The 16,475-nt window shown below is 33.8% G+C and overlaps 1 protein-coding gene across 1 annotated transcript in view; it reads left to right on the top strand.

The window, feature by feature from the left end:
* Window positions 1-16,475, top strand: part of piezo2b (piezo-type mechanosensitive ion channel component 2b) — a 94,864-nt gene that overhangs the window by 55,488 nt on the left and 22,901 nt on the right. Inside the window, 12 exon segments of the mRNA XM_016497079.1 lie at window positions 3,102-3,345; window positions 3,794-3,896; window positions 4,323-4,470; window positions 5,569-5,658; window positions 6,568-6,698; window positions 6,910-6,972; window positions 9,074-9,177; window positions 10,839-10,958; window positions 11,803-11,854; window positions 11,932-12,098; window positions 12,343-12,521; window positions 12,841-13,014. Coding sequence (XP_016352565.1) covers window positions 3,102-3,345; window positions 3,794-3,896; window positions 4,323-4,470; window positions 5,569-5,658; window positions 6,568-6,698; window positions 6,910-6,972; window positions 9,074-9,177; window positions 10,839-10,958; window positions 11,803-11,854; window positions 11,932-12,098; window positions 12,343-12,521; window positions 12,841-13,014 — 1,575 coding nt within the window.

The following is a 16,475-nucleotide window of genomic DNA, read 5'->3' as shown; positions in this document are numbered from 1 at the left end:
GTCAAAGACGAAAAAGGGTTTAAGCATAAAAACAATAAGTGTAATACTGCTTTAAATTGTTGTTGTTTTTCCCCCAAAAAATGTAAAAGTTTTTAATTTAATTGCAGTTTTGTTTTTCTGAGCAAAAAATAAATATCATACATTTTTCCCTGATTTACAGAAGAGACCCACTAAAATGTCATTCAGTGTAACATTCTCTGCAGGCATATTTACAACAAAAATAAATTTATGACATATTAAAAGACTAATTGCTTTCACCTCAAATACTAATTAGTTGTAATTTTACATTTTTAAAATTTGCCACTATCCTAGGTTTTGCCCATTTGTCAGTAAGAATTTTTACTCATTTAAAACACAATACAATTTAATATGCTCCCTTATTCTTTTATATATTGTAATATGTACAAGACAGAATAAGCATGTTGTTTGAATTTTTTCATAAATATTGTGTTACACTGAATGACAATGTAACATTATTTCAACCAAATTTTAACATTTTATTCTCCAAAAACTTATTTGAAACCTTAAAAGTAGACTTTACTTACATTTAATGTTCTTTCTATGGACATATAATCACTTTTGTAAATTTCTTTTGATGCGGACATCTTAACGTCTATGACCCATTTATATAAAATTATTAATAAAAAAAAAATATATATATATAAGCCTTTATTTTATTATGTTTCATTTTATTTAATTTAATTTTATATGCTCTACATTTGTCATATAATTATCATATAAAATAATGTTTTAATAACAGTGAATGAACAGTGTAAGTTTTACTGTTAACATGCTTTTTAATTAATCCAAATTGTTTATTATGTTTTACTTTTTTTTGGTTCTATTTTATTTTCAACCATAATGCAGATAATTACTTGGGCTGCTACAGTCAGCACATCATCTTAGAATTATTCATTACATTTGAATACAATTTTATTTTATTTGCTCTACATTTGTCATGTAATTATGCTATGAAATAATGTTTTAGTACCAGTAAATGAAGCAGGTACATTTTTTACAGTTTTTTTCTCTGCTAGTTTAATAATGCACTACAACATTTTATTATGTTTTACATTACTTTTATTTTTATATTTTGGCTGTCCCAGTTAAATAGTAACAGATTAATGCAGCGCTGTTAACGCGGGTTCTGTTTGACCCTATAAATCACCCATAGTTCAAGCCAGGGTTGCCAGACCTGCGGTTTTCCTTCACTAAATATTATTTCTAATGCGCCTCCCATCCAATAATAGCAAAGAGCTGTGTGCGTTGTTACTTCTAATAAGAAACAAAGTCTCAGCTTTCAAATCCTGTACATTTTATTACAAAATTCAAACAATAAATGCCATTTTGGCGCTCTTTACAGTGATGTGACAGATCGCTGTTGCGCTTCAGTTCAAGCAGCAGCACGGCACACGAGACCAAGTTACACTGCAAAATAAACATGAATGAACATCAGAAGGTGTGTTGAAAGATAAAGTACAACTTACTGAAATGTATCACATCTCATGTAATCGATCAATCAGCGTTTCAACCCAAAGAAAGACGTCAATAAAACAGCTTGGGAACAGCATGTTACTTAAAGTTGCTTTTACCCAATGACTTTGTTTTACCTCAGAAAAGTTATCCAGTGTTCACAGTTCATTAGTTAAAGGGGTCATATGATGTTGCTAAAAAGAACATTATTTTGTGTATTTGGTGTAATGAAATGTGTTTATGCGGTTTAAGGTTAAAAAAACACATTATTTTCCACATACTGTACATTATTGTTTCTCCTCTATGCCCCGCCTTTCTGAAACACGTTGATTTTTACAAAGCTCATCGTTCTGAAAAGCGAGGTGTGCTGTGATTGGCCAGCTATCCAGTGCGTTGTGATTGGCCGAATTCCTCAAGCGTGTGACGGAAATGTTACGCCCCTCACATACTATTGATGCCGTGTCCCGGAGCGACGAGACAAAACCAATAAAACCCATTATAAACGAGGCATTTGTTGCATCCAGTGGGGACATATTTACGGATTATAATGATTTATACTGTCGATTTATACTGTGTTGCATCGTGCTGCGTAAACATAAAACCATGTCTGCATTTGTGATCGGAGAAATGACAAACAACAAGCGCTACTCTACACTGCTCAAAACTCGCGTTTGAATCGTCAGTGGCAAATCCTTTAAATATGAAAACGTACTTACAGTCTGTGAGTCAGAACAGCCGGCATTGTAGTCTACTCTATCAGGATCAGGAAACAGTCCTCCATAAAATGCGCTGCACACATCTGAATATTTGGGTTGAAGTGTTCTGGAACAGTGTTGTAAGTACAACTTAACCACTGATTTCTAGTCGTGTCCTCTTTTGGAAGACCAAACAAAGTAGTTTCGCGTTCACAACGAAACACACAATGCCTTCACGACATGGCGGCGGCGGCAACAATACAACAGCAAGAATAAAAGTTATGCCTTCTTTCTTTGTGTGAACATTTGGGCGGCGTTATGCAAATCTTCCCACATAGTGACGTAGACATGTGGGGGCATGTTAGAACGAGCCGTTTTAGGTAGGCGTGGTTGACTCTTAACTTTTATAAAAAATATCTCTTTGGATTTGAGACTTTAGTCTTTGCAACTTTAGGGATATTATCTATTCACGAACAGCTTGTAACACTCCAAAGAGAAAGGAAAACTTGAAATCGCATCATATGACCCCTTTAACTATAAAAAAAACACTGTTAATTATATATGTATGTTTGAATAAATCTGTCATGATGACCCATTTTTATGAAAACTACATTGTGCAATTGAGTTGTATACAAGAGTTTTTATTTGAGTGTGATTATTATCTTAAAATAAACAGCATTTAATATAATAGCTTTGTTGTTAATTTTAACCTCTAATATTATGTACAAAATGAGAGGGCTCCCTATAGTTAACAGGGTGAGATTTTTTTCTTAAGAAAACTAAACTATCGGTATCGGCAGATATCATTCGGAATAATCGGCTATCGGTATGGGCTGAGAAGTTTATTATTGGCGCATCGCTAGTTTGGATGGATCATTTAAACAAACGTCAGTTAAACATTGCTCTCATGTTAATGTTATTTCCTTCTCTCAGGTCGTACCTGGACATGCTGAAGGTAATCATGTTTAGCTACCTGTTCTGGTTCGTGCTGACCATCATCTTCATCACGGGCACGACTCGGATCAGTGTCTTCTGCATGGGTTACCTGGTGGCGTGTTTTTACTTCCTGCTCTTCGGTGGCGATCTCTTGCTCAAGCCAATCAAGAAGATCCTCCGTTACTGGGATGTCCTCATAGCTTACAATGTCTTCGTCATCACAATGAAGAACGTGTTTGCTGTGAGTGTCTTATCCCTTAAAGAAATGCATTTACAGTTTTCAGCCAATTCTGCCAAAATCATTACATTAATGTATGAAATTTATTTATTTATTTATTTATTTGCAGAGAAATAAAAAAGAACATCTCAACATATTTTTATTCATTTATAATTATAATATTAATTGTAATTATATTATAATAATTTATAATTAATATTTTTTATTTTTACAGTACAGTGAATTTTACACTTTTTATTTTACAGTATATATTCTCTATTTAGTGTTTCATTACCATGAAGTTTTGTATCAGTGAATAAAATAGATAAATTATTATTTTAGTCTGTTGAGGAGGCTAGTAAATGCATAAACAAAAAAAATTTAATTAAGCAATAACTTAAAAGATGAGTAACATGCATTAAGAATTGTATTTTTTTCCCCTATATTATTCTTTTCTTTTCTTTTTCCACAGATTTTGGCATGTGGTTATATCAAGCATTTGGTGAAGAATAGCTGCTGGTTGGTTCAGCTGCTCAGTCTTGCCTGCACCATAAAAGAATACAAAGCTCTAGAAGGTAAAGAAAGGTTGCTTTTGGCCAACATTCTGGTTTCTAATCTTTGTTGTTATATAAATTAAACATATTGTGAGCTGTCTACAAAAGCATCATAGTTTCAGAAGGCAGCCTATTTGTGTGCTTTCAAAGACGCCATAGCATCTGTCGTTCACAAAAAAGGCAATGCATTGTGATGAACCAAGGTGGTGTCAACAAACTGTTCATTACAAATATATTTCAATATAAGTAAAATAATTATAAAATGTTAACTTCATTGCATATGTATTATTTTAGCCAATATTTGTGTGCACAGTATATTTTTATGCTTGTTTGCTTAGCAACATGCAACTTTAACTTAGAACTTTTGGTTGAGAAGCAACATTGCATTATTCAAATGATCTCTAATGGCTTTATATGTGTTCCGTGTGTCTTCAGGCGTGTCTTTAGAGAATTGTGAGGTGCCAAAGGACGAGGCTGGGATTATCTGGGACAGTATCTGCTTTACGTTCCTCCTGCTGCAGAGACGTGTCTTCATGAGCTACTACTTCCTGCATGTGGTCGCAGACATCCGCGCCGGACAGATTCTCGCATCTCGGTACAAAGTGTTTACATATGTTTACACACAAGTGTGTTAGATTTGTTTTGAATGTACGTTTTTGTTTGAGGGATAATTTCATATTTGCAATTTGGAGAACATTTCTATGGAAACATATTTCTGCCCACAACTTTTTATCTTGCAATTACGACTTTTTTTTTCTCTCAGTTCTCAGTTTATATCTCACAATTCAGACTTTTCCTCATAATTCTGAGAAGAAGAAAAAATATGGGACCCTGGACCACAAAACAGTCTTAAGTGTAAATTTTTTCGAAATTGAGATTTATAAATCAGCTGAAAGCTGAATAAATAAGCTTTCCATTGAAATATAGGACAATATTTGGTCGAGATACAACTATTTGACGATCTGGAATCTGAGGGTGCAAAAAAATCGAAATATTGAGAAAATCGCCTTTAAAGTTGTCCAAATGAAGTTCTTAGCAATGCATATTACTAATCAAAAATTAAGTTTTGATATAGTTACGGTAGGAAATTTACAAAATATCTTCATGGAACATGATCTTTACTTAATATTCTAATGATTTTTAGCATAAAAGAAAAATCGATAATTTTGACCCATACAATGTATTTTTGGCTATTGCTACAAATATACCCCAGCGACTTAAGACTGGTTTTTCAGGGTCACACATCAGAATTGGGAGATGAATTGCAATTGTGAGGAAAAAGGTCAGAGTTGTGAAATGTTCTCCCAGAATTGTGAGAAAAAAGTCATAATTGTGCAACGTAAATACAGAATTACAAGATATAAACTCGCAATTGTCAGAAAACATATCAGCATTCTGAGATATAAATTGAAAGTTCTGAGAAGAGAAGTCTGAATTGTGATATATAAAAAGAATTCTCTGAAAACGTAAGAAATGTGAGATGTAAACTCAGAATTCTGAAGTAAAAGTTCAGAATTTGGAGGTAAAAAAAATGCAACTTGCAAAAAATGCACAAAAAAAACAAAAGAAACAGGCTTCCATACATTTTTAAGTATGGACTAAGAACATAAATGTGTCATTTATAGTATGTAGTGGAGTATGTGTAAATGTCAGTACAGTTTAGTTAAGTATTGTCCGTCTGTCTGTCTGTCAGAGGAGCAGAGTTGTTTCAGGCCAGCATTGTGAAGGCCGTGAGAGCTCGTCTGGAGGAGGAGAAGAGATCCATGGAGCAACTGAAGAGACAGTGAGAAACGTCCTTTCATTTGTGTTTGACTTCATGAGTTGCATGTAATAGTCCATAGTAGAGCTCAACAGTTACCCAAGTCATAATTTCTAATCGAAAACCACCACTCTAGCAACCTTAGCTCATGTTATGTAGTTATGTAGAAACTTCGCTTTCACTAGCCTGCTAGCATTAAAAAGCTTGGGGTCAGTAAGATTTTCTTTTTTTTTATGTAATGATGCTGAAAATTCCATGCATTTTACAATATGTGACCCTGGACCACAAAACCAGTCTTAAGTCGCTGGGGTATATTTGAAGCAATAGCCAAAAAAACATTGTATGGGTCAAAATTATTGATTTTTCTTTTATGCCAAAAATCATTAGTATAGTAAAGATCATGTTCCATGAAGATATTTTGTACATTTCCTACTGTAAATATATTAAAACTTTATTTTTGATAAGTACTATGCATTGCTAAGAACTTCATTTGGACAACTTTAAAGGCGATTTTCTCAATATTTAGATTTTTTTGCACCCTCAGATTCCAGATTTTCAAATAGTTGTATCTCAGCCAAATATTGTCCTATCCTAACAAACCATACATCAATCAAAATCTTATTTATTTAGCTTTCAGATGATGTATAAATCTCAATTTTGAAAAATGTACCCTTATGACTGGCTTTCAGTTCAATTCAATATTTATTTTCAATTGCAATAGTATTTCATAATATTACTGTTTTTACTGTATTTATGATTAAGTAAATGAAGCCTTGGTGAGCAGAAGAGACTTTTTATATTAAAAAATCTTAATGACCCCAAACTTTTAAAAAGCGTATATTACTACAATGTACATGTTATTAGAGTTTTTTATTATTATTATTAAATGTGCTGTGAATGGTTTCTCTCATTACTATGAATGCATTCATTTAGGATGGATCATATTAAGACGCGGCAGCAGAAGTTCAAGAGAGGAAAGGAGAAGATGCTCAGCATGGCTCAGGAGTCTGGAGACGAGCAGAAACTCATCCAGCCTGACGACAACGACGACGGTGATGATGATGGTACGATGTAGATCACGACAGTAAGATAAAATAGTGTGCTTTCATAGAAGCATCACAAACAGAACTGTAAAAAGCCAAGTTTAGCACTCTCATGTGTGTATTTAGCTGCATATTCTTCACATTCTCCGTAAAGCAACCAGGAAAAGGTTTCCAATTTCGCCAGTGTCACTTCTGACATGCTTTCATTAACGTTCTAACATTTCATTTGCAGAGAAAAAGAAAAACAAGGTGCACAAAAAGCAGTGGTGGAGGCCTTGGGTTGACCATGCGTCCAGTAGGTTCCTCATACCTTCCTCTGATCTCACTGATCCTTGTGTCCTTGACCAGAAGTCAGAGGATTCCCATACTGCACTTGTGCTCCGTCAGACCTCCGACATGACAAACACACCCTCCAGACCTTAGACTTTTCTACATCTATTTAAGGCCGTCTGCCTTATGATTGTACATGCAGTGTTAACTACCAGTGGTAGACACTTTAAAGCAGTCATTTCATCAGGAATCACACTTTCCTTGATCTTTTGAAGTGTAAAACTAAATGATGACTTTAAATAAAAGCATCCTAACACTTACAGATGTAAAAAATGACATTGATTTGGTGCCTTAAATAGATCTATACAGCAGCCGGAGGAAAAGTTGAATGTCTGGATGGTTCTGGTTTGTTGTCATGTGACCGTATGAGCAGGTGAACGGAGCCGTACAGTAGAGAATCACTCTGCTTTATTCAAATCCACTAGACACTCTGTTGTGGAAATAGAGAGATTTCCCTCATGACCATATAATAATGAATCAGCTTGAGCTGCCTTGGTATTATGAGAGTATTTCATCCATAAATGAAAATGCTTTAAAACGTTATTTAGCAGGATGTTCATGGCGCTCTTTTTTTTTTTTTTGTGCAATGGAAGTCAATGTTTTTTCTATATTTTTTAAATTAATTTTAAATTGAATTAATATTTTTGTTCATAGAAGATGCATTAAATTGATCAAACTGTAAAGGCATTTATAATGTTAGAAAACATTTCTATTTCAAATAAATGCCATTCTTTTGAGCTTTCTATTTAACAAAAAAATCCTGGGAAAAAAATGATCAGTTTCCACAAAAATGTGAAGCATAAATTAAATTTGAAAATATATTCAAAAAGAAAAGTTTTTCAATTATTCCACAATATTACTGTGTTTTTGTTCAAATAAAGCAAAAGGCATTAAAATTGACAAGAGGTTTATTAAATGTTCATTTTTGGGTGAAATAACTTTATAAATCAGACATTTTTGGTCCCTCTCTTTATCTCCTCTTCAACAAAGAAAGTGCTCAACAGAAAACCATCAAAAAGCAAAAGAAATACCCTCAAACTCATTATGTTGGTGTGATATGAGTGAGATGGTATTTACTTTGTCGTCTTTGATGAGCTGATCTCCGTTATCAGCGTGATACTGAAGCACATGAGATGCGATTTAACTGTAAACCTTCTTTAAATATCAATACTTGTTTTATATAGTGATTAGAATATAGACTATTAAGGAAAAGCTGTCATACACAAACATACTGTGGTGGTACCATGGTACATGATTGAATATGATTGCCATATTCATATACTATGGTATTTACATGTACTGCAAAGAATACCATAGTATTAATATCATGATCCTGTCCAAAAATCCATGGTATTACTGTGGTGCCATGTCTGAAAACCCTGATATCACCATTGTAGTTTTTTAAAGAGAGACACTAATCACTATAGAAAATGTGGTCTTCTTAAGAGATTTTTAGGGTTTTGTTAATCTGAGGCTCTCAAATAAAGTGTTGAAATGTTTTCCCAGCATCCTCCCCTGTCCTCCCCATCCATTGCGGCTCTTCTGTTCAAGGACACAAGGCAGTTTCCTTATTCCAAATCCTGTTTTGCCATGCGATTGTGAAACTGCAGACATAGAGGTGTTTCTGTGGTGTAAGATGACTGACTAACCCAGCCAGAGATATGGGTGTAGTTTTTAATCATTTTGTTGATTTATTTGATTGATAATATGCTGTTTTATTGAAGTAGTATAACAAATATAAAACATACATTTTATAAAAAGCCTAAAATGGGATGTGCAAGATTCTAAGGTTGTTATTGTTTTTTTATGGTACTGCTTTACAAACGTTAATGACTCGTGCTAATCTGTTATGCCTTAAAAACTAAGTTTGACTATGGTTTTCAGATTTAGAGATTCAGGTAAGTTCGGTCAAGAGATTTATTCGTATTTTCTGTTATGTCATGTAATTGATTAGTCAATAACAAACTTTTTCAATGTTTATTGTGTTATATGAATTCTCAAAAACATGTTATTCTCCTGTTTGACAATTTTATATGATTGTTTTTGCTCCTCCATTCCTCTCTCAGTGGTGAGAAGTGGTGATTATTACCTGTTTGAAACTGACAGTGAAGAGGAAGAGGAAGAGGAGGAGAAAAAAGATGAAGAACCACCCAAGAGATCAGCCTTCCTGGTGAGTCTGCAGAAGAAAACAGATTTAACTTCTCTGGAGTCCAGCTTACATTTATTCTTCTCAGTTCGCATATGTGTTTTATGGTTTGTATCATTTTTGATCCATCAGACTTTTATGACTCATTTAGTGTGATATAGAGAGAATTTGGAGGAAAAACTAAATATGCAGTTTGGTGCAGATGCTGATACTTATATGAACAAAAAGTATAAAATTCTGATAGCTTATAATGTAAATCAGTGAAATCTTTGTAACAGTGTAGCAGAAAGCAGATACTTATATAAATGTGTGTATATACTGTATATATAGATGGATGGATGGATGGATGGATGGATGGATGGATGGATGGATGGATGGATGGATGGATGGATGGATGGATGGATGGATGGATGGATGGATGGATGGATGGATGGATGGATGGATGGATGGATGGATGGATGGATGGATGGATGGATAGATAGATAGGTAGATAGATAGATAGATAGATGGATAGATGGATAGATAGATAGATATCAGTCATCATGAGTAAGATGATATTTAATGCTTAGTTTTATGGTCAAAACATAAAATGCAATACAATCATGATTGAGAGATGAACAAATAAACATTCCTCAAAAGCACCAGTGTTTTTTCCAGAGCATCTGTTGCGGTGGTTTTATCCATCTGTTTAGTGACAACCTTGTGATTTATTGTTCATGTGTTATATTGTATAGTGTTGTAACTGTTTGAAGGGCTTCAGGACTCTGATGCTGTGACTTTCTCCTGGTTTTTCTCCTCTCAGCGAGCGATCAGAAAGTTTGCTTCGGCCCTCGTGGCTTTACCCAGATCTGTCATTAAACTGCCCAAAACTGTTCTGCAGTATTTAATCAGGGCGGCCAAGGTACCACCGCGGGGAACGTGTCATCTGTGTTTCCATTTCTGTGTTTGTTGATGGTGTTTTAGTGTAAGATTTCCATTCCATGTTGTTTCAGTTATGATATTTGTAAAAAAAAAAAATAATAATAATAAAATGAAATGTTGAAATATAACTCCTTTGAGGATGCATGGAATGGAAATTATTTTAGGGTGTTGTTCATTGTTTAATCCTATTTCTGTTTATTTACTTTAAAGGTTTTTCTTTGCTACTAAATTATGTGATTTGCTCCACTGCATTTGAGAAATAACCACAAAAAGCATCAAACCATTTTTTGATGCACCAACACTAAGCGTTCACGAATCATTCAGATATTAGTGGAGCAAAAAACATTTACTCTCTTTGAATTTTCCATTTTCTTGTGTAACCTGGATTCAAACAACTCGTTCAATCCAATGAATGAATAAAAACATGTCAATACACATGTATAATACAAGTCAAAAATGCAAATGGATTTCAAAGATTTGGAAAATTTGGATGGAAAACAGTTGTTTGTATTCATTGTGGGTATTCTGTGGTGGATGTGCTTGTTAATCCAGTGTCAAATTCAGACTTTTCAGGGGTTAAAATACAAATTCATGGTCTAAATGATGCATGTAATATATGTATGTTGTGGACAAATTTGAATCATGAGTTAAATTTCATCTGGCTTCCTGAAATGACTGAACATGTGACGTGTGTGTGTTGACGTTCTTGTGCAACACTATTTAAACATAGCATTAATAGATAAATTCATATTGATGTTCTGTAGTTTGTGTATCACACCTGGATCGTTGACTCTAAAGCAGCCCTGAAAGAAAGAGGCAAAGGGAGACGTCATTTCTGGAAGCGATATGGCCGCAGACGTAGAAAAGACAAGAAAGAAGGTATGGCGATCTTTATCATCTGAAAATTATTTAAGCTTGTTTCCACCACCAATAAAAAAGGTAATTGTGGCATTTCAATTATTCAGAATTGTTAGACATAAAAGCAGAATTGCGTATTGTGAGATAAACTCAATATGCAAGATATAAATGTGTAATTCAGAGAAAAAAATTAAGAATTGTGAGAATAAAGTTGTGAATTATGAGAAGTCATAGTTACCTTTTTTTATAATTTTTTTTCCCATGGTGGAAACAAACAATAAATAAAAATTGAGAGATATAAACTCACAACTGAGAGATGTAAATTTGGAATTGTAAGATAAAAAGTCAGAATTCTAAGTTTATCTGACGTTTTTCTCAAAAGTGTGAGTTCATATTTCTCAATTCTGAGTTTATATCTTGTACATGTGATTTCTTCAGAATTTGTCAGAAATAAAGTCTGAATTATGAGAAGTTGTAATTAAATGTTTTTTTCCATGGTGGAAACAAAAAAAAAAAGAGTCAGAATTGTGAGATGTAAACTTGGAATTCCAAGGAAACAACTCTGAATTCCGAGTTATCTTGTAATTCTGACATTTTTCTTTTTCTTTTTTTTTTTTATTCATTTATTTCACAAAAAGGGACAGTGTACATTAATCAACATTTATGAATGTAAATGTACCCAAATTGTCCCGAAGGCTAGTTTTCATTAGTCCCTTTGCCAGATCTTATTAGGCCAGAAACAAGAAACAAAGAGAGAATTGTGAGATAGAAATAGACTCATAGAAAATTGAACTGAAAAACTGTGGCCATAATTATAAATTGATCTCATGGATAAGCAACTTCCTGTGTGTAGGTCATGTGGCGATAGAGATCGGTGAAGAAGATCGTCAGAGTTCAGAGGAAGACAAAACGGACGGACCAGGTGTGTACATGGAGCGCATTGGTTTCCTGTTCATATAAACTTCAGACAAACCAAACTAACCTTTCCACTTCCTGTAGACAACATCATCAAGAGGGTCGTCAACATCATCAAGTTCACCTGGGTGCTGTTTCTGACCACCGTTGAGAGCATCACCAAGTGGCTGAACTCCGTCTGCAGAGAATACATCGACATCTCCACCGTTCTGCGCATCGAGCGCTGCATGCTGACCAGAGAAGTCAAGAAGGTTCTGCTTATAGTATATAGAAATATATTTTTAAATGTAATGATGGCAAATGATTGCAAAAAAATTCTGAAATTAATTCAACTTTTAAGTTCAATAATATGTGTAATTTCATTTCAAATACACCAAAAAATGCTGTTGGTACCTCTTTGGAACTGAAACAAGTTTATGACTATAGTCTAACAATTAAATGAATTAGTTTAGCTGATGTTGGTCTAGAACTGATTCACTGTTGTTCGTCCTGCAGGGAAACGTGCCATCCCGTGAGAGCATCCATGTGTACTACCAGAAGCAGATGAAACTGAACGGATCTCGTGAATCTGGACTGGACCGGATCAGTGAGGAGGACTCCTGCTCAAACAGAGAGCGCCGCAGACGAGTCAGCCACAGCCTGGATTCCTTCGCTTCCAGAGACAGCATCTCCAGGTCTTCAGCTTTGACTTGTATCATTTATAGAGTGAATCTCACGAAAAGTATCAAGAAATGTAGAAATTATGTTTCTACATTTCAAAAGAATCAAAACAAAATTATTAGAAAAGAAAAGGTTAAGATTTTTTGCATTGACATAATTGTCATGACATTTGACATTCACGATATTTAAAGTTTTTCTTATCTCAGGAGCAACATTTGAGAATCAGGAGACTTGGCAACCTCATTCTTTTTTTTTTTTCTAATTTTTTCTTGTCATCATTTTCATTGCATTATATTTCCGCTCATGTCATCTGTCCATCTGTCCATCCATCAGCGCATACACCGAAGCCACCATGCTGTTTTCCCGTCAGTCCACCTTGGATGACTTGGACGACATGCCTCAGAATATTCCCAAAACCAGCGAACGCGCTCGTCCCAAGCTGCGCAAAATGTATGGTCTGGACATGTCCAACTCCTCTGCGGACAGCGGAAGCAGCGTCATGTCCAGGTGCTGGACTCGTCATCATCACATCTTCATCACCCTCCACACTCCCATCAGGCTGTTTTTTTCTTCTTCTTTGTTTTGATTTCAGCATTACATAAAAAAAAATAAAAAAATTAAAACAGGTTTACAATGATGAATGAACAACCGAAAAGAAAATGCTAAATGACTAAAATAAAAAAATAAATAGATAAATAACTGCGCAAAATGTACGGTTTGAACATGTCCAACTCCTCTGCGGACAGTGGAAGCAGCGTCATGTCCAGGTGCTGAACTCATAATCATCAAATCTTCATCACATTCATCCTCACCCTTTACACTCCCATCATATGAAGGACCAAACCTGCAGAAATTTAAAATAAATAAATATATAGATAGATAAATAAATAAATGTAATAATGGAAAATAAAGAAAGAAAGAAATTACTTGATAAAAACAAATATTTGTAATAAAATGTAATTAAAATCCTGAATTAATTTTTATTACTTTTTTCTTTATGTATTATTTTCTGTATTTATTTATGTATACATTTATTTTTATTCTTTTTAACTTTTATTTACTTATTTATATTTATTTAATTTGTTTTATTCATGTGTTTATTTATTTATTTATTTTTAAATGTATTTATTCATGCGCTTATTTTATTATATTTATTTATTCCCACATTTATTTATTTCCAGATTTATTTATTCATTTATTTCTTTTTACTTTTCCGAGTGCGACATGGAAATGAGGGAGGCGGTCCTTGTGGAACTCCGGTGAATCATTGGTTGAGAGCTCATGCAGAAACTAATGACAATTATTATTAAAATTAATGCAATTTAATATTGATATTATTAATATCATTATTAGTATTATAAATACCATCTAGTGGAAAGAAAACATTTAACATAACATTTACTACATTTACTAATAGTAATAACAATAACAACAACAGCCATAATAATAATAATAATAATAATGTTATTATTAATATAAAATAATACATTATTTTAATTATAAAATATATATTATGCATATGTTTTTATTATTGTAGCATAACAAAACTTATTGGTTCTACATAATGAATATTTATGATGTATCAGACATCAGTCGGCTTCTAGAAATGAATAAAATCCTAAAAAGGATGATATTTCAGTAGTAAATATACAAATCTTTACAAAGTAAGTATTTAAATTTTCTATTTGTGTATATTTTTGTAGAGCATTGCAGGTAGTTGTGTTATTCAAAGCCAATATTCAATGTCAAAATGTCTTAAAGGGATAGTTCACCGAATTATGAGAAGTCATAGTTACCTTTTTTTATAATTTTTTTTCCCATGGTGGAAACAAACAATAAATAAAAATTGAGAGATATAAACTCACAACTGAGAGATGTAAATTTGGAATTGTAAGATAAAAAGTCAGAATTCTAAGTTTATCTGACGTTTTTCTCAAAAGTGTGAGTTCATATTTCTCAATTCTGAGTTTATATCTTGTACATGTGATTTCTTCAGAATTTGTCAGAAATAAAGTCTGAATTATGAGAAGTTGTAATTAAATGTTTTTTTCCATGGTGGAAACAAAAAAAAAAAGAGTCAGAATTGTGAGATGTAAACTTGGAATTCCAAGGAAACAACTCTGAATTCCGAGTTATCTTGTAATTCTGACATTTTTCTTTTTCTTTTTTTTTTTTATTCATTTATTTCACAAAAAGGGACAGTGTACATTAATCAACATTTATGAATGTAAATGTACCCAAATTGTCCCGAAGGCTAGTTTTCATTAGTCCCTTTGCCAGATCTTATTAGGCCAGAAACAAGAAACAAAGAGAGAATTGTGAGATAGAAATAGACTCATAGAAAATTGAACTGAAAAACTGTGGCCATAATTATAAATTGATCTCATGGATAAGCAACTTCCTGTGTGTAGGTCATGTGGCGATAGAGATCGGTGAAGAAGATCGTCAGAGTTCAGAGGAAGACAAAACGGACGGACCAGGTGTGTACATGGAGCGCATTGGTTTCCTGTTCATATAAACTTCAGACAAACCAAACTAACCTTTCCACTTCCTGTAGACAACATCATCAAGAGGGTCGTCAACATCATCAAGTTCACCTGGGTGCTGTTTCTGACCACCGTTGAGAGCATCACCAAGTGGCTGAACTCCGTCTGCAGAGAATACATCGACATCTCCACCGTTCTGCGCATCGAGCGCTGCATGCTGACCAGAGAAGTCAAGAAGGTTCTGCTTATAGTATATAGAAATATATTTTTAAATGTAATGATGGCAAATGATTGCAAAAAAATTCTGAAATTAATTCAACTTTTAAGTTCAATAATATGTGTAATTTCATTTCAAATACACCAAAAAATGCTGTTGGTACCTCTTTGGAACTGAAACAAGTTTATGACTATAGTCTAACAATTAAATGAATTAGTTTAGCTGATGTTGGTCTAGAACTGATTCACTGTTGTTCGTCCTGCAGGGAAACGTGCCATCCCGTGAGAGCATCCATGTGTACTACCAGAAGCAGATGAAACTGAACGGATCTCGTGAATCTGGACTGGACCGGATCAGTGAGGAGGACTCCTGCTCAAACAGAGAGCGCCGCAGACGAGTCAGCCACAGCCTGGATTCCTTCGCTTCCAGAGACAGCATCTCCAGGTCTTCAGCTTTGACTTGTAGAGTGAATCGAGTGAATCTCACGAAAAGTATCAAGAAATGTAGAAATTATGTTTCTACATTTCAAAAGAAAATTATTAGAATTATTAGAAAAGAAAAGGTTAAGATTTTTTGCATTGACATAATTGTCATGACATTTGACATTCACGATATTTAAAGTTTTTCTTATCTCAGGAGCAACATTTGAGAATCAGGAGACTTGGCAACCTCATTCTTTTTTTTTTTTCTAATTTTTTCTTGTCATCATTTTCATTGCATTATATTTTGTCATCTGTCATCTGTCCATCTGTCCATCCATCAGCGCATACACCGAAGCCACCATGCTGTTTTCCCGACCTTGGATGTTGGATGACTTGGACGACATGCCTCAGAATATTCCCAAAACCAGCGAACGCGCTCGTCCCAAGCTGCGCAAAATGTATGGTCTGGACATGTCCAACTCCTCTGCGGACAGCGGAAGCAGCGTCATGTCCAGGTGCTGGACTCGTCATCATCACATCTTCATCCCCCTCCACACTCCCATCAGGCTGTTTTTTTCTTCTTCTTTGTTTTGATTTCAGCATTACATAAAAAAAAATAAAAAAATTAAAACAGGTTTACAATGATGAATGAACAACCGAAAAGAAAATGCTAAATGACTAAAATAAAAAAATAAATAGATAAATAAATATTTAAGATTTTTTATTTATTTTAAATATAACAAAATTATATATTTTTTTAAATATGTAATTTTTATTAGTTATAACAATAACAATATCTTTAATATTATTATTATTATTATGTTTTTATTATTAATTTAAATT

The sequence above is a fragment of the Sinocyclocheilus anshuiensis genome, unplaced genomic scaffold (assembly GCF_001515605.1).
Source record: "Sinocyclocheilus anshuiensis isolate Anshui unplaced genomic scaffold, SAMN03320099.WGS_v1.1 scaffold217, whole genome shotgun sequence".
Lineage (NCBI taxonomy): Eukaryota > Metazoa > Chordata > Actinopteri > Cypriniformes > Cyprinidae > Sinocyclocheilus > Sinocyclocheilus anshuiensis.
This window is presented reverse-complemented; position numbering and strand designations above follow the sequence as displayed.